The sequence below is a fragment of the Silene latifolia genome, chromosome 1, assembly GCF_048544455.1.
Source record: "Silene latifolia isolate original U9 population chromosome 1, ASM4854445v1, whole genome shotgun sequence".
Lineage (NCBI taxonomy): Eukaryota > Viridiplantae > Streptophyta > Magnoliopsida > Caryophyllales > Caryophyllaceae > Silene > Silene latifolia.
The window spans coordinates 128,991,713-129,017,484 of NC_133526.1; the positions used below are offsets into that span (position 1 = coordinate 128,991,713).

At 39.3% G+C, this 25,772-nt stretch overlaps 3 protein-coding genes across 4 annotated transcripts; all 3 read left to right on the forward strand.

The window, feature by feature from the left end:
• Positions 1-1,697: 1,697 nt before the first annotated feature.
• Positions 1,698-5,359, forward strand: LOC141609174 (succinate dehydrogenase subunit 7A, mitochondrial-like). Its single transcript, XM_074428349.1, has 4 exons — positions 1,698-1,950; positions 2,096-2,164; positions 3,971-4,073; positions 5,116-5,359. Exons 1-4 carry the CDS (start codon positions 1,897-1,899, stop codon positions 5,169-5,171), a joined length of 282 nt encoding a protein of 93 aa, XP_074284450.1. The 5' UTR covers positions 1,698-1,896; the 3' UTR covers positions 5,172-5,359.
• Positions 5,360-6,485: 1,126 nt separating this feature from the next.
• Positions 6,486-8,477, forward strand: LOC141609157 (LIM domain-containing protein WLIM1-like). 2 transcript variants are annotated; one of them, XM_074428340.1, is made up of 5 exons: positions 6,486-6,868; positions 7,362-7,458; positions 7,579-7,616; positions 7,747-7,836; positions 7,915-8,477. In XM_074428340.1, the coding sequence occupies exons 1-5, from the start codon at positions 6,731-6,733 to the stop codon at positions 8,134-8,136; spliced, it is 585 nt and encodes a 194-aa protein (XP_074284441.1). In that variant the 5' UTR covers positions 6,486-6,730; the 3' UTR covers positions 8,137-8,477. The 2 variants fall into 2 exon arrangements, with proteins under 2 accessions (XP_074284441.1, XP_074284445.1); XM_074428344.1 differs by having other exon boundaries at positions 6,855-6,974.
• Positions 8,478-11,330: 2,853 nt separating this feature from the next.
• LOC141602755 (uncharacterized) lies at positions 11,331-15,012 on the forward strand. Its single transcript, XM_074422857.1, has 3 exons — positions 11,331-13,890; positions 13,995-14,097; positions 14,201-15,012. Exons 1-3 carry the CDS (start codon positions 13,490-13,492, stop codon positions 14,915-14,917), a joined length of 1,221 nt encoding a protein of 406 aa, XP_074278958.1. The 5' UTR covers positions 11,331-13,489; the 3' UTR covers positions 14,918-15,012.
• The last annotated feature ends 10,760 nt before the right edge of the window (positions 15,013-25,772 follow it).

Below are 25,772 nucleotides of genomic sequence, written 5' to 3' on the forward strand. Positions count from 1 at the left end.
AGCCATCCCTTTCCAGCCCCCATTGAGACTTACCCGAATGTTCCTAATCCGTTCCCGTTCGAAAGGCAGGAAGAAATGATTAAGTCTGTCCTCATCCCACTCTACTCCATTCGGCCTAAGCTGCTCCGCAACACACATACCCTCATTCCCCGGCCCACATGGTGCAATAACCCGTCCCCTATGCGAATTTGGAATCCACGCATGACCCCAAACTTTCGTCTCCTTCCCGTCTCCAATTCGCCGCCTAAGCCCCTGCTCCAACACCGTATGGGCTTCGAGTATACTTCGCCAAGTATAGCTGGGGTTATGCCCAAGAACTGCCGTCATATACTCACCATCAGGGAAGTACCTCGCCTTTATAATACGAGTCCATAGGTTATTCCGGATTAGTAATTAAGCGCCATGCCTATTTACCCAATAAAGCAAGGTTGAAAAGCCGAAAATCTCGAAATGATTAGTCTTTAAAAACATAAAATTTGGTCCATTTGATTTGGACCTAAATTAACCGGTATTGAACCGAACCGGACCGAAGACCGAAACATGAAAAAATGAGGACCGAGAACCAGACCAAAATAATTCGGTCCGAATTTGGTCCGACCATATGATCCGGTTCGGTCCATTTTCTGGTCCGGACCTAAATTTGGTCACCCGTATTAAGTGGAGCCATGGGACTAATTGAATTAAAAAAAAAAGGGTTTTTCTCATCTGTACCCTTATGTTTTTACGTTTTCTAACTTGTACCCCTGCCTTCTTTTTTTTTCTCACCTATACCCTTATACTTTCCCTCTTGTCCCCTACATGACCTTACTACTTACTCCATCACTTTGATTCCGTTAACTGCCTCCCTCAACTTCTACTTCAGTTAATCTTCTTCTTTTACTCTTCATGCTCCGACGAGCTTCCATTCGCACCACCAGGTTTCACCGCCATGGCTCATGTTCTTCAACTCGCCCCACTAGGCCACCAACAGCAAATCCTCAAGTTGACTAGTCGACTGCCGAGTTCTCATTCCTGCACTTACGACCACCTAAACCCGAGCCCGAATCAAGCATAATTCGGTTTATCATGGCTCAAGCTTTTTGAGTTTGTCTAATTATAGACTGAGCAGGTCTTCTTCAACCCTTCTCTTCTTCTACATTTGATTAATTGGATTTGAATTGAACCACACCTGAGCTCCGTTTCGGCATCGGAAGTGAAGAGCTGGTGGCGGTGGAATGGTGGAGTTTGCAGTTGCGAAGGTGAACGAACGAGATTGCTTGTGGCGTGGTCTCGTTTCGGAATCCGCGCCGCTGTTGCTTCTCCTATTAGCTCGAGGTGCAGGGGTGTAATAGCAGAAACTCGGCGCCGGTTCTGGACTTGTGGTGGACTGCTGCTGTGGTTCGAGAGCGGAGTGGTGAATGGAGGACGAGGATAGTGGGGTTGCGGAATTAAAAAAAGGTGTTTCGTGTTGGTGTCGATGTCGGGTTTAGGGATGTTGATAAGAACGGAGTGCAGGTGTTATAGTGGAAGGTTGGTGATTTATATGGTGGATTGATGGTCTAGGAGTTGGATTTCGTGCCGTTGCTGGTTGTCATACAAGCTAGAGGAGACCGCAGGAGCTATGAGAGTTGAAGATGAAGAGTAATATTAATAGTTAACGACGGAAATAAACAGTAGGGTCATGTTTTAGAGTAGTTAGAAAGTAGAAGGGTATAGGTGGGAATATGAAAAACGTAGGGGTACAACTGAGAAAACTATAAACACAGGAAGGGAGTACCGGAGTATAACAAGGTCGTAGTTCCTCCATTTCCCAATGATAGCAGAGGCGGCCATTTGCCTGCTATTCGTGATCGCCACACTACTTCGTAATCCATATATATATACTTCTGATTTCTAAAGCTTGGGTTAAAGATAACGATGGCGTCCTTCCTCAACAAAACTCAACTTTTCTCTCACCTCCGATCTACTCAGGTACTTTACCATCACTTCCTCGTTTTTTTTTTTTTTTTTTTTTTTTTTTTTTTTTTTTTTTATCTCTCTAATTATTATCAATTTTACATGTCTTCAATTCTTCCCTGTAAATATATTCTTTGTTTTTTCTTTCTGCAAATTACAGAAAAAGGGGAGTTCGTTTGCGCAACCTAGTCGTGGATATCACATTGATCTTGCCGAACGTGAGAAAGCTGTCAGTATCCTACTCTCTAGATCACAATTGTGTTCCCCCTTTTTGCATTTAGGTTAAACTTATTTTGTGGATTGTGATGTTACCGGCCTAAAGTAGTGATTATTTGGTGAAAATCTTAGTCGAGCTTGGATGTTTGTCCATCATCTTTTAGATTGTGGATTATGGCGTTCTGTGCATTGATTTGCGTGGCTATATATAATGTATGGGGTATTTCCATTGCATTTCCCGAATGTTTCGTCGATTGTGGTGTAGTATGTGTAGTATATTCTTGGCTATTCCGTAGTTGTTGCTTGTTATTGTGGATATATAGAATGCATGGGGTATTTCACTTGCTTTTGCATTTATCCCTCTAAATTTTTTGAGTACTTCACAATGAGCAAGTTTGTTTTTTTTTTTAGAGGTTTGATTCGATTTTTGGCTGTTATTGTAGTGTTATATACTTTACGATTTGGTAGTTTGAGAGATTCCGTTGTTTGAGCTGGAATAGCAAACAACTGAATAATTAGTTAACTGCTCCCTCTAGTGCACTCAAGTGGCCACATTTTGTACTTTTGTGAGGACAATTTTTAGTTATTTCTAATTAGGGAATTGGAGGGAATAGGATATGATAGATATTTCTTTCATCTTATATGATTATGGCAGAAGTGAGGTCGAACCGTGTAAGAAAGAGGCAGTCTTCTTAATGACTTAACTATTTGAACTATCTTATAGCGTGCCACACATAGAACTATAGAAGTGTATGTGACTTTCATGTTCTCTAGGCTTAAATGTTATCTTGCTAGAAATGATTTGTAAGTTCTTTTTTTGTCATCTGTACATCAACACTTATGTAACCCTTAGCTTTGTTAATGGCATATCGGCGTGAAGCCGTTGTAGCATTGGTCTGACTCTGTTATTGACAGTGAAACATGGTTTACAAATAAACTAGAATGATTTGATGGTGTAGTTGTTTGGGGTAAAACAAGTGGCAAAAGCAGTCACCTCTAGATTATTCGATTGAAAAGCAATGGCATCCATTGTATTGCTCAAAGTCTCAAATCCTGACATAAAGTCAGAAATTACAATATCAGCGATGTTGTCTGGCCCATTGCGCTCCCAAACTCCGGTAGAATAGTTTATTTGCAGGAAATGAGCAATACAATTTGTGGCTCAAATACCTACAATTTCACAAACGTAAACTCCGCTAAAGTAAAAGAACTAGAATCATCAATCATGGTAGACATCACAACCAATATTACCAGAAGTAATCAAGTCTATTATCATGTGTATTTAGTCTTGCACGCCAACGTCGCCAAGTTGTTTGCACTTGACATCTCCGTTCCGAATAACCAAAGGCCTGCTGCTGTTAGATAGCTCTTGCATTCATCTTGGTAGTTTGATTTTCTCTGAAATTCTGTGATCTCGTTTGAGTCCTTTCCAAACCTTGTCTTGTAGTTGTGGCTTATACAGATTAGCCTGTTGCTGATGTCGATGCAGGCCATTTACTTTATTCCTACCTTTTTCTTGTGGTTGGCAAATGGCAAATACCTTTGAAATCTGAAATTCTGAATGGTTACTAATTTACCTACTAAGTTTGTACCCTTAAGGACTAAGGATATTTTTTTTATTTTTTTGTGTTTTAGTTTTTATCTTGAGGTCTCATCAATTTAATTACATGAGACGATGAGATGAGGCTGTACCTTTTTTCCTTCAAAATGAAGATCCTTAACTGCTAGTATTGAGCTTGCATCAACTATATTTGCCACAATTTTTCTGAGGATTTGATCTTATTGCATTTCTGATATGGTTGTACTGATTTTTGTGCAGCTGTTGGCAAAGGACCCAGCACTTAGTAAGTTCAAGTCACATAAGCAAGGTGTGAAGCGGATTAAAAGATTTGGTGATGTTCTCACAGTTATTGTTGTGGCTGGTATGCTTCTACTTTGTTTGACTTCCTTGAGATATCCTGTATGATGTTGTTGCCTTGTTTCTTTTTATTTGGGGTCAATGTTTGGGAGCCATTAGAGCTAGTGATGGTGCAGTTGTGGCTTATGCATTATGTAGAAGTGTAGAACATGATTACTAGAGAGCTAATTGGCAGGTTTTATTATTATAGCCGACGAAATTTAGCCTAGATTATGTTACTCTCTTGGTGCAAGGTATAATAATAACTTCGTGAGTAGCAGAAATAACGATCGTAAAATCTGTTATGAATTTATGACAAAAGGATTTTGGGAGTTGGATTTTCATTTGGATTGTTGGTTTAGTACTTTAGTTATGAATTATTTTGCCACATAGTTGCTGTCTTTACTCTTTAGAGCCCTAATTCTATTTTTAAAAGTGGGCTAATTCTAGGGGCGTTGGTTCGAACTGGGTAAGGGAAAGGAAACAAGGAAACAAGGAGAAAGGAACGGAATATCCTTATATCTTACTCCCTCCATTCATTTCATTTTTGTACATCTGTTCAAAATCTCTCAAAATGTTTTGAATAAACATATGGAAATGGAATTAATGGAGGGAATACTATGTACTAGTTGTTTGGTATAACCACGAAAGTGAATGAGAAAGCACCTCAAAAATTCATGCACCCTGAGAGTGCGAAAAGACCACTCAAAACCCCTCCCCCATTACCCCAACCCATGCTACCTCCCCCACCTGCTGTCACACACCACCATTGTCGCCGCAAGCCCCACCCACAGGAGCGTCGGCGACCGCCGCCCCCACCCTAAGACAACCCCCAAAACAACCCTACATCCACCGAACACCACCCTCACCCACCAAACAGACCCTAACTTCATGTTCCAGTTGGATAGGATTACAACATATGTGGGTGTGCTCTGTGCACAATAATTAGGTGTTGATCCTCATAGATCCGTGCTCTGACCCTTTCTTATTCATTGTAGAAATCAGTTAGATTCTGTTGTGTTTCCGGCAATCTTAACCGTTGATAAATGTGGTTGGGTTTCATGCAGGTTGTTGCTACGAGATCTATGTTGGGGCAACGATGCGGGAAGACGCTAGGAAATAGGCTAAGTCTGCTTAGCATGTGTGCTGAATCAAACGTGTTTTTGTGACAATTCAACAGTTGACTGGTGCTATCTGGTTGATGTTTTTCGCCTCATTGATTATAAAACTAAAAACTAATAGAGAGTTCTTCTAGAAGTGAAAATAATGAACTTATCTACCATCGAAGGATTTTTGTGCTCTTGATTTGCATTCTGGGTTGTCTTTAATTGCACTCTTTTTAAACCAGGAGTGGCGCAAGAGAATATTTTATTCCAAAATTTGATGAGAGGTTCACTGATTTTTTTTTTTTTTTTTTTTTAAATTTTTTTTTTGGGTTTTGTTTATTGATTTTGAAAATGAGAAATAAGCAATTTCGAATTCCTCATCAAGACACAACCGGTTCCTAACCCCTTTTCGATCACCACTGTCTCGGTTGTTAAGGCATGATGCTACTGGAAGTGTCCTATTAATTTGCTTCCGATTTCAAAATACAAGAATATACTTATCTGATATAATCATATCTTTCGGCTCTAGTAGTTACTAGTTAGTCAAGTATGGGGGCCATTAGAAGCAGGCGGCTTAGCAACTTTTTACATTATGGATTTCTAATAGTACAACTTTTTATTTTTTTGTTCCAAAAGTTGGTACTAAACCTATCTGTAGAAAAATAAAGGTCATTACTCTCCAAGTTGAATATTCGAGAGAAAGCGAAGAAGTGTTTAGCTAAAATTCCACTTGTGTTAAAAGAAATGGCCGGTACCTATCTCTTACGACTAATTTAGATATACGGTTAGTGCTATATAACAAAGAGTGGAAAAACAGATGTCAGCTACCTTTAACTCTTAAAATTATGAGAGATGGTGCTCATAATCTTGAATTCATATCTTAATAACGTAAAACTTCCCATTGTGGCTCCCTTAAAAACAAAAGAGTGGAGCGTCGTTGTTATTACAATTATTATAAAGGAAAATAGTTATGGCCTTATGGGTCCAAATTGAAGGACAGTTAATCTTGTTGAAGACGGGTGGGTCGGATTAACTGACGGGTAATGCCACTCACAAAACGGATAGGGGGATAAGGTGGGGGCACCCTCATGTGCTTCCCTCTCTCCTCTATTTGGATCATTTGTGAGAGGAAATGGTATCCGTCACTCCAAAGTGACAAATACGTGCCGTCTTTAATGAGATTTTGTGATTGAAGGAGTGATCAACATTTCAAACTCTAAGTCAATATATATTGAGTTTATGATGGGACACTATGACAGGTAATAGTGTAATACCATGTGTTTGTAGGTACTGTTTCAATGAAGTATTGTAATTTTAAATTTAATTTGATTAGAGTCATGCTAAATGACCTAAATAACCCGGGTGTTAAAGAGCCATAAAATATAGTCACATAATGCAACTTGTGCTTAAATTCTGAGAACGAAGGTCTGAGCTGTTTCATTCCTCTCATATGCAAACATATTAGAAGATCATTTGAATAAAAGTCTTCCCTAGTAAACAATATTCAAAAACACAGGCCAGGCCAAGAATATATAAATTCTTGTCTTGTCTTTTTTAAGATTGAAATTTAAGAAAAATGGCAAGTTTTGGAGGAACAACCCAGAAATGTAAAGCATGTGACAAGACAGTATACTTGGTTGATCAGCTAACAGCTGATTCCAAAGTTTATCATAAAGCTTGTTTCAGATGTCATCATTGTAAAAGCACCCTCAAGGTTCCTTTTTCTTCTCAATATCATTTCTTTTTTCATATTTACTTGGTGGTTTTAAGGATATGATCAACCAGCCTAGCTAATGTTTGTGTTTGTCTTACAAAATTGCGTACGTTTAACCCTCATTTAGATCTCATTGTGGTCGCGGTAGGTGGAAATGTTCCATGAGATGTGTTATCAATAACTATGTTCAAATAATGTTAATATTATTGAAAGGTCAAGATGATCGATCATGAATCCAAACTTTTTTTATGTTTTCATAACATCATTGCTCAAACAGAATACGTTGAAGGTTGATTGTATAACAAAGAATTAGCAAACACCTCTGTTTTAATCTTTATAAATGGAGTTGATTAGTAAAACTATGATTCTAACTTCTAAGTCAATCAAGATGTTAATCAATTTGATTACATCAGAATTGATTATGAGTATGAACCAGATAAATTCATAATCCAAACTATGATTTGATTGAGTCGTATTCGTATTGGTTTTGCAGCTTCATAATTACAGCTCATTTGAAGGAGTCTTATATTGCAAGCCTCACTTTGATCAGCTTTTCAAAATGACTGGCAGTTTGAATAAAAGTTTTGAAGGTGTGTATTTTTCGTCTTATACGTGAAATCACCATTAAACAACCTACAATAATCGATAAGTTATGAAACTGTACCTCCTTCAGGGCTTCTACTGACAATCCTATTTGGCATGTCTTTCAGCTGCTCCTAGAACTGTAAGAGACAGATCTTCTGATCAGGTACTTAAGCTGATGCTTTATATCAAGCTGTTTATTTTTTCGGAAATAATTACAAGAAAGTCATAGAAACACTAATAGAGTAGTTGATTATAGAAGTGTAATGTTCTTTCCTCACTGATCTTCTGTGCAGGGTCAATCCAACAGCAAAGTCTCTAGCATGTTTGGAGGAACTCAAGAGAAGTGTGTCACTTGCACGAAAACTGTTTACCCTATTGAAAAGGTGAAACTTACATAATGAAAGGGTCAAATTGCTTTCGATGCTACGTTTTGGTTGCATGACAGTTTTTGGGGTTTTCAGGTAGCAGTAGAAGGCAATGCATACCACAAGGCATGCTTCAGATGCAGCCATGGAGGGTGTGTGATCAGCCCATCAAATTACGTGGCCCATGAACAGCGCCTTTATTGCCGGCATCACCATTCACAGCTATTCAAGCAGAAGGGTAATTTCAGTCAATTAGCAACTCAAAACGCTAATGGAGTTGCTAACGGTGTGAGCGACAAAACACCAGCCTCAGCCTAAACTGTTTGCCACTTTTGCTGCAATGCAAACACCGGCGTGTCATCGTAATTTGACGTCTTGCAGAGTGAACTACTGAGTGACAATTTTCCAGTGCCTGTTATGATACTGCTCCTTTGTGTTTATACTGCATCCTTTGTTCCATGCTGAATGAGATAACTTTTTCTTTGTAGTTTGTTTTCATCTTGACGAATATATCTACCGGTGCTATTTTCTTCCTCACAAACTTTGTTATAGTAAGTTTATTGTCAGACCAACTCGATCACTTTTTTTTTTTTAAATTAATGATGAAAACTACATTGTGGCAAAAGTGGAGGGAATCGTGGATGGTTTTTTCAATAAAACCTCGTTCTTTCTAGCTTAATTTCATCTCATTTCAATTTAGCTCAGCTTTATTCAGTTCAACTCATTCAGTTACTCAGCTCATCTCTTCACAAATGAACTCTTACTTCAATTTCATTCAGTTCAATTTAGTTCAACCTTTATCTGCCGAAAAAAAAAAAAAACATGCCCTAAATCTAGTTATGGATAAAGTAGTTGGAAGGATAATCCGATTGAATTAAATGTATGATGCATCCATGAGCATGAGGCCAGCGTTTCATAATTTTAACGTGACTGTAAACAACATAAATTGACTATAGAAGAAGATAGGTATACAATATAGCAACCCATTATAAATAGAAGAATAGAGAAGCATTTTCCAAATTCAGACTTGAAAGCTTCAGGTCGCTTATAATGAACTATATGCAATGCATACAACAGAGTACAGTATAAGACGGAATATAGTTTTCTAATGCAAAATCGTATGAACAAAAACTAAACAGCAAACTTCACAAACCGATTCACTTGAAAAACAACACTTAACAATTAAGTTGGCATCCATTACATATTCATTTGTAAAATTAACCGGTAAATTAAGGAACAACAAATCTTATATGCAACCAGTGCATCCCTACGACAAGGCAACACAAAATCTCATTATAGACGGCAACTATCCGTCTATAACTAAAGACGGGCCAAGTAACATACCACATTATGCATAAGACAAACAACAACTTACATGGTGGGGCCCAAAAATGTTACCACTTTAAGGGTATTTGACCCGTCTCTTGCTATAGACGGATATATCGGTCTATAGCAAGACTTGCTGGGCAACAAGATGTTTTTATTGTTTAGGCCTAAGCCCATGATGTTACTATACCCTAAGGAAAATTTATAAACAAATATGTTTGAGAAACCTTTTCACCGATAAAATAAAGTTTGGTTGTACTAATACTGTTTGAGCCAAAATCTGCATATTGGGGCAAGGAGAAGACTGGTCCATTAGAAGGAGTAGGAGGGACGAATTGGGCTGAATAGGCTGACAACCTTGAGGAGCCCGTAAGCAAGAAGGAATCAGGTGGGCCGCTGGCAGAACAAACATTACAAGAAAAACGCGGGTTACTGACGGCCCTACCGACGGAAAAAAGAGGCCGTCAGAAAACACGGGTTACTGACGGATTTGTGACGGAAATTCCGTCAGTAACATTTCCTGACGGATATCCCGTCAGTATCTATTGGCGCGTTGACCAAGTCAAAGGCGCCAAAAAAATGTGACGGAAATTCCGTCGCAATCCCACAATCTTGACGGATATTCCGTCGGTGGGCTTCACACCTTAAATTGGAGTACAAATGAAATCATTAAGCACACGACGGAATATCCGCGCTTTTTTAAAATCCGACGGAATATCCGTCGAGGCCGAGTTATTTGAATGCTTTGTGTGATGACAGTTGTCACAATTATTGGCCTCCGACGGATATTCCGTCGATATTTCTAAAAAACGACGGATATTCCGTCGATGGGGCAAATAATTGTGACGTGTAAAGTGACCGCATTATTGTTCGATAAGGGTATCACCGACGGATATTCCGTCGCTTTTGTGACTTTATACTCTGACGGATATCCCGTCGCTTTTTTTTTTTTTTATACGACGGAAATTCCGTCGGTGGCTCCTTTATCTCAACCACGGGAACATCCCGTATCACTTTACCAATTTTTTCCCCCAAATTAAAAATCGCCAAACCCTCCTCCACCACCTTAAAACCCGACACCACCACCAACCTCCTCTACTTCGGCGCCGCCACCACCACCAACAACACCACCACGCCGTCGCCATCACTATAAGGTAATTTTATTTGTTTTTCTTCTTTTCTCCTTTCTCTTTTTCCTTATTCTTTAATTGTTTTTAATTTTTTTCTCCATAGCTTCCCACCGCCACTACTGCCGCCCTTGCCGCCGCCCCTGTCGCCGCCCCATGCCGCCCCCCCCGCCCCCCCGCCACTTCCCTCTTTCTCATCCTTCTTTTTCATTTTTTTCTTTGTTGAACTAATTAGGTATTTTCTCTTTTAATTTTTTTTGTTTAATTATCTTAATTGAATTAGAATATTAGTTATTGTTTTAATTACTGTTGAATTATTGTTGATGTTGATGCATGTTGACTTAGGATAGAAGCCAATTTTGTTTAAATTTATGTTGTGACGGTTTTATTGTATGCATCTAATTTTTTTGTTAATTAGATTATTGTTAAATTTTGTTAAATGTTAATGTTTTTAAAATGATAATTAGACTAGATATGTAAATTGAAAAATTATTGATGTTAGTTTTTAAAATGATAATTAGACTAGATATGTAAAATGAAAAGTAAATCATGTTAGTTTATGTTAATTGAAAAGTAGTCATTGTTGTATGTTTTGTTTTTAATATTGTTAAAATTATTGTTCATATTGACCTAGTACCCGTTCAAAAATTACTCACTAGGAGTAATTATTGAATAGTCCCCGCTTTGGGATCGTCTTTGTACGTTTAAGTCACTTAGATAGTAAACATGTGCTTGTGATTTGTTAATGAGAAATGAGTTTGGTGACAATTCCTTTAATGTTCTCTAAATGCATATGTAGAGTAATTATTTATTCTATATTGTGTATTTGGAGAACGGATGGGAATTGCTGCCGAATTTTTTTTCTCATTAATAAATCACAAGTACATGTTTGCTAGTGACTTAAAACGTACATTGATGGGTTTAGGTTGGAGTGATAAGGACCCAATTCAAAGAAATACAATATTTATATTGGTTAAAATGTTAAATTATTGTTTATTATGCTTGATTTTGATTGTTGTTAGGTTATTATCTTTTTTAATGACATATATAAATGTGTAGATATATAATAACATGAAAAGATTAGAACGGCAGTGGATGTATGAAAGATTAGACGAAAAAAAGAAACCCAAGAAAGCATATGCAGAGGGGGTGAAAGAGTTTATTAAATTCGCGGAAGGAAGTAGTGAGTACAAGAATTTAGGTGAAATGAGGTGTCCGTGTAAGAAATGCAAAAACCTAGGTTTTAAAAGGAAAGCGGATGTTCAAATTCATCTTTGGTCGTATGGTTTCGCCGATAATTATTATGTATGGACGTATCACGGTGAGAAACTACCTAGTACAAATGCTAGTGAGAATCCTTACCGTGAGTTCGTGGAAAATGCATTGCGTGATACCGTTGACCAAATTTTGGAGGATCGACTTAATCCCGATGACCTTAACGATGAAGAAGTGCGTTATGAAACCCCGAACCCCCAAGTTTCTTCGTTCTTTAAAATGTTAGAGCAAGGTGAACAACCGGTGTTTGAGGGAAGTGATATGAGTTTGTTGCAAGCAGCTGCTAGGTTGTTATCAATCAAATGTGAGAACAACATATCTCTTAGATGCGCTAATAGTTTTGTGTCGTTCGTTGGTGACATAATTCCAAAGGAAAATCAAATGGCGCGCAATTTTTATGAGATTAAAAAAGTTCTGAAGGGACTCCAACTTCCCCATGAAAAGATTGATGCATGTATCAATGGATGCATGCTTTTCTGGGAGGAAAATTCTAATCTTGAAGAATGTACAAAGTGTCGTGCATCTCGGTATAAAGGTAAAAAGAATTCAAGTGGGAGGCGAATTCCATGTAAACCAATAACTTATTTCCCGCTTGCGCCAAGGTTACAACGACTATATGCAACCAAGCACATAGCAGGTGAGATGAGTTGGCACTACAAAAACTCTCGATTAAGAGAAAGGGGGACAATGGCACATCCAAGTGATGGAGAAGCGTGGAAGCATTTCGATAGAGAGCATCCAGATTTTGCAAGTGAACCCCGGAATGTTAGGCTAGGTTTGTGTACGGATGGATTTCAACCTTTTGGGCAGTTTGGGACGAAATACTCTTGTTGGCCCGTGATTGTGACTCCGTACAACTTACCTCCTTGGTTATGCATGAAGAGACAATTTCTGTTCTTGTCTGTGCTAGTTCCCGGTCCTAAGAATCCGAAAACAAATTTAGATGTTTTCCTCCAATCGTTGATCAAAGAGTTGAAACAACTTTGGGAAACCGGCGTGGACACTTATGATGTCTCTAAGAAACAAAATTTTCAATTAAAGGCTGCATTAATGTGGACGATCAACGATTTCCCGGCATATGGCATGCTTTCTGGTTGGTCCACAAGTGGATATCGTGCCTGTCCTTATTGTCCAGAAAATGATCATAGATCTTTTTGGCTTAAAAATAGCAAAAAGGTTTGTTGGTTTGATTGTCACCGTGAGTTCTTAACACCTGATCATCCTTTCCGCGACAATTGTAAGCATTTTCTTAAAAACAGAAAAACTGAGAATCGCATAGCCGCATCGAAACTAACGGGTGATGAAGTGTGGGAATCCGTAAAAGACTTGCCTAAAATAGTTGATGCTTTTGATAAAGAATTGAAAAGATTGAAAGATCAGAATGAAGGTTGGTGGAAACAAAGCATATTCTGGGAACTTCCCTATTGGAAAACATTGCTGATTCGACACAACTTGGATGTTATGCACATTGAGAAAATTTTTTTTTGAACAGCTTATCAACACCATCATGGATGTACCAGGTAAAACTAAATTTGACACTAAGGGTAAAGAAGACTTTAATGAACTTTGCTATAAACGGACCACATCATCTAGGTTTGTTTTATCAAACGCGGAGAAAAAGGCTCTATGTGACTGGGTTGCTAACTTAAAATTCCCGGATGGTTATGCTTCAGATTTGAGTCGGTGTGTTGACCATAAAAAGATGGTGTTACATTCCATGAAAAGTCATGATTGTCATGTCTTTATGGAACGACTACTCCCCGTTGCCTTGAAAGAGTTGCTCCCGACAGGTCCTTGGAATGCAATAACTGAGATAAGCCAATTTTTTAGAGACCTGTGTACTTCTACGATTAGAGTTGATTCTATGGAACGTCTAGAGTCAAACATTGCGGAGATAATATGCAAGTTAGAGAAGATATTTCCCCCCGTCTTTTTTCAATTCCATGGAGCATTTGCCTCTTCACCTACCTTATGAAGCAAAAGTTGGAGGACCTGTTCAATATCGATGGATGTATCCATTTGAGAGATTTCTTAATCATATAAAAAAAAAGATTGGCAACAAAGCTCGGGTGGAGGGTTCAATATGCAACGCTTTTTTATTAGAGGAAATTTCAAATTTCTGTTCTTTTTATTTCGAAGATCACATTGACACAAAAGCAAAAGACTTAGATGTTGGTGTAAATTCCGATGACCAGTTGAAATCTAAGTTACCTGAGTTATTCAATGATGACATGGGAACTACAACCGGAAAATGTATACAGAGGTACTTAACTGAGAAAGAGTATGAAGAAGCTCATTTTTATGTGCTAAGGAACTGTGGAGATTTTTTAGATACTTATGAAAAGTAAGTTAATACTTCATCATTACTCAATTGTTTTTTAATTATCAAATTAGATCGAATTTATAGGTAATTAATACATAACTAAAACATGCTTTCCCTACTTATAGGGAATTTGAGGCACATATCAAAATCAATTTTCCTGATGTCACATCCTCTGATGATGTTTGGGCATCACATGAGAAAAGTTTTCCGAAATGGTTCCGAAATCAAGTAAGTGATGATACATTTTCTTTGAAATTGAACTATACATTTAGATTTCTTATTAGATATTGAAAAAAATATAACAACTTAATTAACATTTTTTTATTCATAGGTTCATAGATTGAAGGATCATCTAATAATAGCTTTAGCATTGGGTCCTAGTAACATGGTGAAGTCTTGGAGACGGTATTCCATCAACGGCTATAAGTTTCGAGCTTATAAGGAGGGAGTTGATGTTTCGAAGTCTACGTTAAGCAATGGGGTTTCTGTGAATTCAACTGAAGGGTTGGACTACTATGGAACCCTAAATGAAGTAATTGAGCTTTCTTATTATGCCGGGCAAAGGGTTTATAGGGTTATATTGTTTAAATGTGATTGGCTTGATAATTCCCCACAAGGACTTAGTATCCATAAGGTTTATGGACTTGTAGATGTAAACGAGAAAAAGAAACTTCGTGGACATAACCCATTTGTGGCAGCTTTTCAAGTCGATCAAGTTTGTTATGCTCCTTATCCAACCATTAAGAAAGGTAATCAAGGTATTCCGTGGTCCGCGGTTTTTAAAACCAAGGCAAGATCACAAGTTGATGCTCCTATTGAAGAAAGTGTCTTTCAAGAAGATGTGGTTGTGAATGATCACTCAATTTCACCGATTTTGTTGGAAGATACAGATGATGAAGATGTATACGAAGTGACAGTGGAAAGAGGTCAAGGGGAATATGACAGAGACGTCGAAGAAGAAGGGGATGAAGATGAAGTTGAAGAACTTATTAGATACGAAAATGAGGAATCGAGAGGAAGAAGTGGGAGTGCTTTTTTCATAAGATGAACCTGTTTTGATTTGTAGTGATAGTGATAGTGAGGAGGACTAGTTGTAATTGTACAATTATTAAACATTCAATAAAATATGCCCTCCGTTTTTTATTACTTGTCGTTCTAAGCTATTTGGTTTTTTGTTTTATACATGTCGTTTTAGCTTAACATCAATAGTGTGTTTCAATTTTCAAGATTTGGTTATAAGAAACCTCTCAATTCACCCAATAAAATGCATTAAAGAAGAGGCAAGTGGTAATTAGTTCACAGTTTTCCATAGTGTTTTTTTCAATTGTTTATATATACCCCCGCGAAATGGTTGTTTTGAACTAACGATTTGAATTGTTAACATGCAGTGATTATGCCGAACATTTTTCGCCGTATGATTGGGAGCAATAGTAAGGCAAATGCATCTCAACGGAATCGGGAGGACGACGAGGTTGAGGATGAGGAAAATCCTGAATTTCCAACGATAGACGGAGAACATGCGGTGATTCTCTCGAGAGGCCCGTGCTCGGCCAGATCATTTTTGGTAAGTTTATGTTAATTTTTCTTAAGTTTAAAAAAACTTAACATTTACAGTTTTAATTTCAAATATTTATGTGTTTTTCAGGTGGGAAGACGAACCAATCAAGAAATATGTTACTTGGTCATTCACCTGTAACACAGGAGATGAGTACTTCACTAGGTGGGGTGAAGCGAGTAACGCACAGCGTCGGAAGATGTGGAATTACTTTGCGGTAATTATGTTTTTCAATAATAATTTTCTTAAGTTTATAATAATTTTCTTAAGTTTATAATAATTTTCTTAAGTTTATAAGAAATTTCCAAAGTTTTATATAACTAATTTCACACTTGTTTTTTGAAACAGACTCATGTAAGATCCATCGATCCTGGGTATGATCCTATTCCTGAGTGGCAGGCGAGGGTAACGAGGCGGATTACCACTCTTATCAATGGAATAAAATATAACAAGAAACCGCCAAAGTGGGTGCCTGTTTCTTGGTTGGAGAACCTTAGGAATAGGCCAAATGATGCTACTTTTGCCAAACATTCGAAAATCAACACGGCAAATAGGAAGTCGGGTGGGAAAGATGGGAAAGCATTGGGCACCCACACTCTTGGTCGGAAGAGTTGCTCCGATGCTTTCAAGGAATTGGTAAGTATTGTTTATATTGCTTTTAAAAAGTGGTTAATATATATGATTGACAAAAATATACTTGATTTTACTTGTTTCCATAATAATTTCAGGGTCAAGAGGCCACCCCCACAAGATGTTCATGAAGACGAAGAAAAATAAGAAGGGCGAGTGGGTTAACCCTCGAGCGGCTGATATTGAGGTAAATTCTTGAATTTAATTTAATATTTATTTTTATTACAAAGAACGATAATCTCTTTCTTATAAAGATAGGTATATATATATCATTTCGACGATTTTCTATTTTTTCGCGTGATTTCCAAGAGGAGATGAGCCACCATTGCCACCTGGACAGTCTCCCGACGAGATTCAGGCCTACTACAAGGCTGTAGGAGGATTTGACGAGAAGAACCGGATGTTTGGGACAGGAGATACAGGGGCCCAAATATGGTATGATCTTCCTCCTAACAAAGCTGGCCGACGGTCTTTATCTTATGCTCCTAGCATGATTTCACAGCTTTCCACCCAAATGAATGATGAGCGATCCGCTCGAGTTGCTCTTGAAAGACGGGTTCGTGAACAGTCAAGAAATGGCGGCAATGAGAAAGGCTTGGGCTGATTTGCAAGCATCTCAACCCCCAAACACGTGTTCACAATTTACTCCACATAGAAGGGATGACTTTGGGGGTGGTGATGACGGGTTTGGAGGTATTGGTGGTAGTTTTATTGACCCTATAAACACTTAGAGCCTTTAAGTTAGAGCCTTTAGGTTAGAGCCTTTAGGTTAGAACTTTAGTTTAGTTAGTATTGTCGTCTAGTAAGTATGAAAGACATGGTAAAACAATTCTCTGTTTAATTTGTAAGACAATGTACAAATTTGACTATGTTTTTATGTAAAACAATTTGCGTCCCCTTCTCTTTTGTTGTCTATTGATTCCCGCATTAGCGGTCGACGTGAAAATGGATTCCCGCTTGGCGGTCGACGATTGGATGTGTTTTGCAGGTTTTGTTTATATTGGAAACGATGCAAATAGGCATCGTGGTGGGCAAAGCAGTCAGTATTTGAAACGATGCAAAAACGCATCGTGGTGGGCAAAGCAGTTTCTTGTTTCCAGGCCTGTTATTTAATATATCTGACGGAAATTCCGTCAGTAATTTTAAAATACCGACGGAATTTCCGTCACTGCTTTCCCTCTCCATTTTTCCAGATTCAAGAGGAAAGTGCCACGTGTCCATGTAACTGACGGATTTTCCGTCAGTAAAGTGAGAAAACTGACGGAATTTCCGTCAGTGATTTCCTCCATCATTTTCCCAGAATTAAAAGAAATGTGCCACGTGTCTAGCCACTGACGGAATTTCCGTCAGTAAAATTAAAAAACTGACGGAAATTCCGTCACTACCCTCTGTTAATTTGATTTCAGAAACTTACGTGGAATGCCACGTGTCGAACAACCGACGGAAATTCCGTCGATGTCTGGCACTTGACGGAAATTCCGTCACTATTGACCTATAAATAAAGACGGATTTTCCGTCAAAGATCCGTCAGTTTTTTGGAAGACTGACGGAAATTCCGTCAGTACAGGTATTTTACTGACGAAATAAGCTGACCCTGATTCCTGACGGAATTTCCGTCAGTAAATTGAAATACCGACGGAAAGGCCGTCAGTATGGGCTTTATTTTTCCGTCAGTTTCCCGCGTTTTTCCTGTAGTGAAAGAGCATTGTTCCTCAGTTAGCAAGCTATAATTCGGCAGCAGAGGAAGCCCATTTAGGGTGTTATTCGGCTAACTTATCATGCAAGCAACTTAAAGCCTACTAGGGTTTGGATCCTATATATAAGGCGAAGAAAGGGAGAAAGAGCATTCATTCACATATCAAACCCTAGACATTGTACTAGCAAGATAGCTGTACCACCATTACTGTATTCGTCCTCCATATTACAAAGCTAGTGCAATCCTTGGAAGGGTACCGTCCCCTTCTCGCGGTCGTTTTCCACATTGGGTTTTCCGCGTCACCAAAAGCTCTTGTGTTAATCTCTTATTTACGTCTCTATTTGCTTACATATCAACCATACAAACATCATAAACTTCTCACATAACGCATAAGACCACTTTGACCTAATTTAACCTAATTCGGTAGAAAAATACCAAAACAGTTTGACGCCCACCGTGGGGCATAGTGGTCGTCATCGTTAATTACTCAACACAGAATGGACGGAAGAAAGAACGCAACATCAGCATCACCAACCGGGTCGGGAGGTAGCCAGCCGCCGTTGATACCACCAAACCCCATCCAGAATCCGGCTTCAACGGCTCAACCTCGAGCGCCCGGACACACGTCGAGAGTCACACCCTTGTAGATACCCAGTATCTGCACCTTCAAAAAACCACCCGATGATGATCAGATTATAACGTGTTTTTGATATGCGTGCGTGGATTGGCTATACATGAGACGGTTTAATGCACTACTCGGACCTGAAAAATGATTTCATAAAAGGTTTTCTAACTTCCTTTGCATTAAAATAACACTATTTAGAGTTAAAACCGTCTTCGGACCCAAAGCCGACTCAGAAACCAGCAACTCGAGTCAACCTGAGTTAACCCGAGTCAACCCAAATCTCGAATGTCAAAAATAATGCCATGAATGCCTTTATCATGTCATTTCCATTAAAATGACCCTATTTAGAGTTAAAACCGTCTTCGGACCCAAAACCGACTCAGAAACCCGCAACTCGAGTCAACCTAAGTCAACCCGAGTCAACCCAAATCTCGAATGTCGAAAATAATGCCATGAATATCTTTATCATGTCATTTCCATTAAAATGACTCTATTTAGAGTCTAAACCGACACCGGGCCAAAAACCAACTCGAAATTCAAATCCCGACTCACACGGGTCAAACCCGAGTCAAGGACACAAAATACCTACCCCAAATATCACCCAAGATCAAGCTTACACGGCTAAGCAACCATCAAAGACCACAAATCACAACCAACAAAACATTGGTTAGAACAAATGCAAAATCCAAATTTCTGAAAGGGACAATACACCCCTTTCAGTCACTAGGTAGCTCGCGCCTCAATGGGGTATCTGCTTAGCCTCTAACCAAACTCAACCGACCTACCATCCCACATTTCTCTATAAATACCACCCTTCACACACCACAATATTTACGTGAGTGTCCGCCTCCTCTTTTCTCCCTTAAAATACTAGACCCGACTTCCTAAGTCACAAAATCGACACGTGTTTACGACCTACCGATCGTAAACACAAGCCTTACACATATTGTTTGGTACCGTCGCCGTGCATTCGACCGACCCATTTGACCAACTCAATTCAGCAATCAACATGTTTTAATTAACATACTTTCAACATATTTTCAAAACAAAATCCTTTTTTAAGGCACTCTTTTAAACTTGTTTGATCGTGAGTAGTCGCTATGAGAAAACAGTCTCTAAAGTCGTCTACGTCGCAAACATCAATACACGTAAGTTTGAGGGTGTAAACAACTCATTTATTTCATGTCTTTACTTTTTTTATGAGTTTATATGCATGAACAATGCATAACACGATTCAAATATAGGTTAGACGAGCCAAAACCGAGTTTTGGCCCGAGACAGAAGCCCTTTGCTATGCAAAGAGGCTCGCGCCTCTTGTGGGTTCTCAGGTCAGACTCAAACGTGTTTGTTCTCGTCTTTCCTCTTTATTTCATTTCTTATTTGTAATCGGTTTTTACCATTTCGAATGTTTCAAATCATTTTTATGACAAACTCTTTAGTCATAAATTATAATCACCCTTGGTTCCATGTACCATGACGGTTTAATCCGTGACTCGGTGATATTAATTGGTTAATTACATTTTAAAGGAAATTCTTTTCTTTTATTTACCATTTTCATTCATTTTTATGATAAACATATTTTGACCATTACAAAAATCATCCTTGGTTCTTTATACCATGACGATTTATTCCGTGATTCGATGATATTATTGGTTAATTACAAATTAAAGGGTATTTTAACCCTCTTTTATTTTATTTACCCATTTTCTCATTTGTTTACATTTGTAAATATGTTAGTCATAATTCATAATCATCCTTGGTTCTTTATACCATGTCGGTTTAGTCCGAGTACGATGATAAACTTGACTAATTACAAAGAAATGAACTTAACATATTTAGTTCAAATCAAACATTTTACATTTCTATTTGTAAACTATGCTTTTCAAACATGCAAATCCGACAACGAATATTACTAACATAATAGTAATTATTCCGAGTCATGCAAACAATACTTGCAAATCATTTATTCACAAATACGGTTTTAACCAACCATTTTAACAACCAGGAGGCATCTCTTGGCTCGCTCCGTGGCTCGCGCCCCAAGAGTCTACCTATTTCCATCTTTCCGAACCTGGGCAGAGCCCCTTCCCTCGCCAATAGGCTCGCGCCGCTATGGGGCTGCCTGGCGCTGTTCTGCCTCATTTTTAACACTTGTTTAGGACGATCCCGATTACGGTTAAACCGAATACATGACGGATCAGATTGACAAGCTCACGTTTTTACACTTTGTCATTTGACACCCTTTTTCAATAAATGGATCGTGTTAAGCATCATAACCCGAATTTGGTAAATGGATGTTTAATTTCTATTTTCACATGCAAATCAATCTAAATCCAACTCGACATCAATTACTTGATATTTGGATAAGCAAACCGACTTAGGGAATTCTCACATGTTAGGTTAAACTTTTGGATATGCATTCATGCATTTACCGTTTTATCAACTCTTGCACTTAAACAACCATGATCGATCAGTAGAGGCCGCTAACGCGGGCGGAATTGGGTGTCCGATTAAAGGGCTTCCCAATACGTACCCTCACCCCTTACTTGGAACCTTTGGATAGTGAATGGCCTTATCCAGGGCGTACGAGTGTCATTTTAGGCATAGAATACTAAAAGAGGGACGAGTCCTTATCTTTAGTTCCTATGTCAAACACCGCTTTTTGCCTTGATTGACCTAGGTATAAAGTGGATTCGAACGGGTTCCAAGCATCCCACAAATGCTTGGTGGCAACTCCGAAAATCTCTACATCGTTTCCTGGCCTTTGCCGAGACGAAACCGACCGATCTAAAGCGATCCGGTCGAAAGCATTTTTACGCCGCCGAGCGTGGCTTTCAAAAGACCGCTGCATGTCCACAGTTTGGCTTGGCGTGTAGGTGGCCCGTGACTACGGACCGGTAGGCGGCATCTCTGCAAACCCGGTTTTTACAACGGTCGGCGAAAGATCGAAGTTTAAAATGACCATTATAACGGCGCAAAATGATGTTTTGAAACTTTGAAATGACACGGAAGGACTTATGATCACATAACACATAAGCACTCGCAATTTCATTATATTATGCATAATGTTGACACGGGTTTTGGCTTAAAAGGGTGGGTTACACACCAAGCGATCAAACCCCGATTTTCGAGAGGGATACCAATCCAAACAAAATGTGTAAGGAGGGTGCCCTAGCCTCGTGCACGAAGAAATGAAAGCCCTTTGATGAAACAGAAATGTGTAACGTCAACGGTATGCTTGACTCAATCGGGATTCGAAACGCGGGGATGAGAAAACTCACGTGGACGGGACGAGCCAATTGGTCGATAAAGGTTAGGTTGTGGGCCCGGGGAAGGATCCCGACTTATGACCGTAATATCAATTAATAAACTTTAACCACGACCTCGTTCGAGTTTCACCTCTAAGGATCACAAAGACACAAGTGTCCTAGTTTTCCCCAGCGGAGTCGCCAATCTGTGGACATGGGCCACGGACCGGTAGGTGGCATCTCGCCCGCAGACCGGCCTGTGGCCCATGTCCACAGATTGGCGACTCCGCTGGGGAAAACTAGGACACTTGTGTCTTTGTGATCCTTAGAGGTGAAACTCGAAAGAGGTCGTGGTTAAAGTGCATTAATTGATATTATGGTCATAAGTCGGGTTCCTTGTCCGGGCCCACAACCTAACCTTTATCGACCAATTGGCTCGTCCCGTCGGCGTGAGTTTTCTCATCCCCGCGTTTCGAATCCCGATTGAGTCAAGCATACCGTTGACGTTACACATTTCCGTTTTGTCAAAGGGCTTTCATTTCTTCGTGCACGAGGCTAGGGCACCCTCCTTACACATTTTGTTTGGATTGGTATCCCTCTCAAAAATCGGGGTTTGATCGCTTGGTGTGTAACCCACCCTTTTAAGCCAAAACCCGTGTCAGCATTATGCATAATATAATGAAACTGCGAGTGCTTATGTGTTATGTGATCATAAGTCCTTCCGTGTCATTTCAAAGTTTTAAAACACCATTTTGCGCCGTTATAATGGCCATTTTAAACCTCGGTCTTTCGCCGACCGTTGCAACCCCTTTTTAGGCCGTCGTAACGACGATTTTCAGACCTCGGTCTTTCGCCAACCGTTGGAAACCTTTTTACGCCGTCGTAATGACGATTTTCAAACCCGGTTTTTACAACCATTTCAAAAAATGCCTTTTTATGTCGTCGTAATGACGATTTTCAAACCCGGTGTTCACAACCGTTTCAAACATCGGTCTTTTGCCGACCATTGCAAAACTTTTTATACTGTTACAATGGCCATTTCAAAACCCGGTTTTTATAACCATTTCAAATACACCTTTTCATGCCGTCGTAATGACAATTTCAAACCTCGGTTTTCACAAATCATTTCAAAATACCCTTTTACGTCGTCATAATAATGGCCGTTTTAAACCTCGATCCCTTGTCGACCGTTGCATTCTCAAAGCGCCTTTTTACGCCGTCATAATGACAAATTCTACCCTCGAATTTTCAAAATTCGAAATCAAGTTTCGAACAAAAACGTTTTTCAAACCGTCGTAATGACGATTTCAACCCGTGCAACTTTCCAAATTTCAAATCTCGTTTTCGAAATCAAATTTGGCTTTCCTAAGCCGTCGTAATAACAATTTCAATTCTCACACTTTTCGATCTGCATACCGTCTTTCAAAGGTTAAAAACGGTTTTCTAACTCGTCGTAATGACGAATTCGATCATCATAATTTCCAATTTCAAATCATTGAAAACAAATTTAACCGTTTTCAAATTTCAAATTCAAAATCAAATCTTTGAAAATAAATTTAACCGTTTTTAAATTTCAATTATAATTCCAAAATCTTTTGAAAACAAACTTAACCGTTTTCAAATTCCACAATTTCAAATCCTTGAAAACAAATTTAACCGTTTTCAAATTTCAAATTCAAAATCAAATCTTTGAAAACAAATTTAACCGTTTTCAAATTTCAAATTCAAAATAAAATCTTTGAAAACAAATTTAACCGTTTTCAAATTTTCAACCCAATTTTACGTTCTTTGAAAACAAATTTAACCGTTTTCATGGCCATTGTGATGACGATTCCAAATTCTTCATTTCTCGATTTCCGAATCTGTGATTCGGAATTTCGAAAACCGTCTTCGGAAACAACACATTGTTTTCAGAGCCGCCGCAATCTCAACTCAAACCGTCTTTTGAAGAAAAACCTAAGACAACCCTTTCAACTGACCGACCTTTTGAAGATCCCTACTCTTCGGAAGCCGTCCATAGAACGACAAATGAATCTTTTTGAAAATTTCTATTTTCGAAAATTTCAGTCCACCTTTCTGATTCAGCGTCGAGTTGATTACAGTCCAGTCGATTTCAAGTCAAGTCGTCTAGATAGCGTCGAGTCTCCGCCGAAGTTAGTACCTACCTTCTGGTCTAGGCCGTGTCGCCTAATTGTCAAGACATATTCAATGGCGTTAGGAGAGTCAAAACCTCTCGGGTATTAAACCTATCTTTCCCCTACATTACAGGTCAAAGGTCAAGTTTGCGTACGCGTCTTGTCCAACGGCGTCACGCCATCGACAAACCTCCAAACTAAGTCAGAAGTCGTCTGTCTAGGTATCACTATGCCAAAATTGACACTCGAGTCTAAGTTCAAAGTCATGCACCAAGAGTTCAAACACAAGAGGTCATTCACGCTCTTTAATGAACTCATAACCTAGTCACACCGTCGCGTCTCCACAACATAACTGCCTTTTATATATATGTGTCACACTTGGCTTTGTTTGTGCAATACCTTGCCAAGACAAGTTATGACGCCTATCGTTATGTCAATAGGAATCCCTTGGGTGCCATCAATCGTCAACCAGGAACTCAAGAAGCCGATCAATCTGCATCCGCCATGACTTCCGCCGAAATCAACAACATGGTCCTTCGACTCCCAGCTACCGTGGAAGACTTGAGCACTCGTCTCTCCCAAGTTGAGGACAAAATGATAACCGGGAATTTTCTCTCTTCTGATATTGAGCAAAGGGTTAAGTTTCTTGAAAGCCGGCTACTTGCCAACGACAAAACCAACCCTAGTTGGGGGGCTACCAAAACCACTGAAGCAAATCCCCTGGGAACTCAACCAAACAAAACCAGACGACCTCATAGGTCCTTCCCTGATTTGGGTATGCCTTATGCCACAGCCTTGGAAAGGCTAATCTCCAAAGGAAAGCTCAAACCAATTGGTCCAACTCCAAACCCTCTACCAAACAAGCGGGGAAATAGATGGGACGGAAAACTGTTTTGTCAATACCACCAAGGTCGCGGACATGACATCGAGATGTGTCTCCCCTTAAAAGGCGCCCTCCTTGATATGATCGAAAAGGGAGAATTACCATTACCTCCCTCAACAAACAACAAGAACAACCATCCAGAAAACCCTATTGAACACAGTCAGGAATCTTTCCTAGACTGCTCTCACCTCATCTCTCCTGACGATGAGGAGATTCATGCAATTGACGAAGATGGCATACAAAGCACTATAATGATGCTCTCCATCTCCATCAACAATATTTTCTCAAAGCTGAAGTGGCTATCGATGACTTGAACACTCGGGTAGCTAATTTGGAGAAAAGGGCCGGTACTACCGAAAATGAAACTGGCCATCAAGGGGAAGACCAACCCTCCATTCACCAACCAATAGTTGTTGAAAATGAGGAATTATCTAATGGTTCGGACACCCATGAACCCAACAACAAAGAACATGAAATTTCCTCGCCAAATACCCTTTCAAATACCAAGCAACATCCCAAAAACTTCCCATTGACAACGACCAAATCCTGCTTTCGCCCAAGATTGACAAACGAAGACAAAACTCACAAAAAAATCCCAAAAAACACCAATGTTGGAATCATGGGAAAACATCAAAGGGTATTCACAGATCTGGGAATAACATATGGCACCGCTCTGGAGATACTTGCTTCAGAAGGAATGCTCCAACCCATTGGTCCAACTCCGGACAAACCCGAACACAAAAGAGCCCGATCCTGGGATGGTAATGCCTATTGCCAATACCATCAAGGCAAGGGCCATGACACCGAAACCTGTTTCAAACTCAAGCATGCCATTCAAGATATGATTGAAGCTGGCGAAATCATAATTGCACCTCTCAGTCAAGACAATCCTTCTGGATGTCTCAAGTCAAACAACAAGGTTGAACGTTCTCTAAGGACATTCACCAACCCTAACATAACCTATGCCGTAGCTCTTCAAAAGCTTGTGAGTGAAGGGAAACTACAACCAATCGGGCCCACTCCGGACCCGTCTGAAAGCAGGAAAACCCGTTTCTGGGACGACAGTGCCTATTGCCAATATCATTAAGGAAAAGGTCATGATACTGAAACATGCTTCAAACTGAAACATGT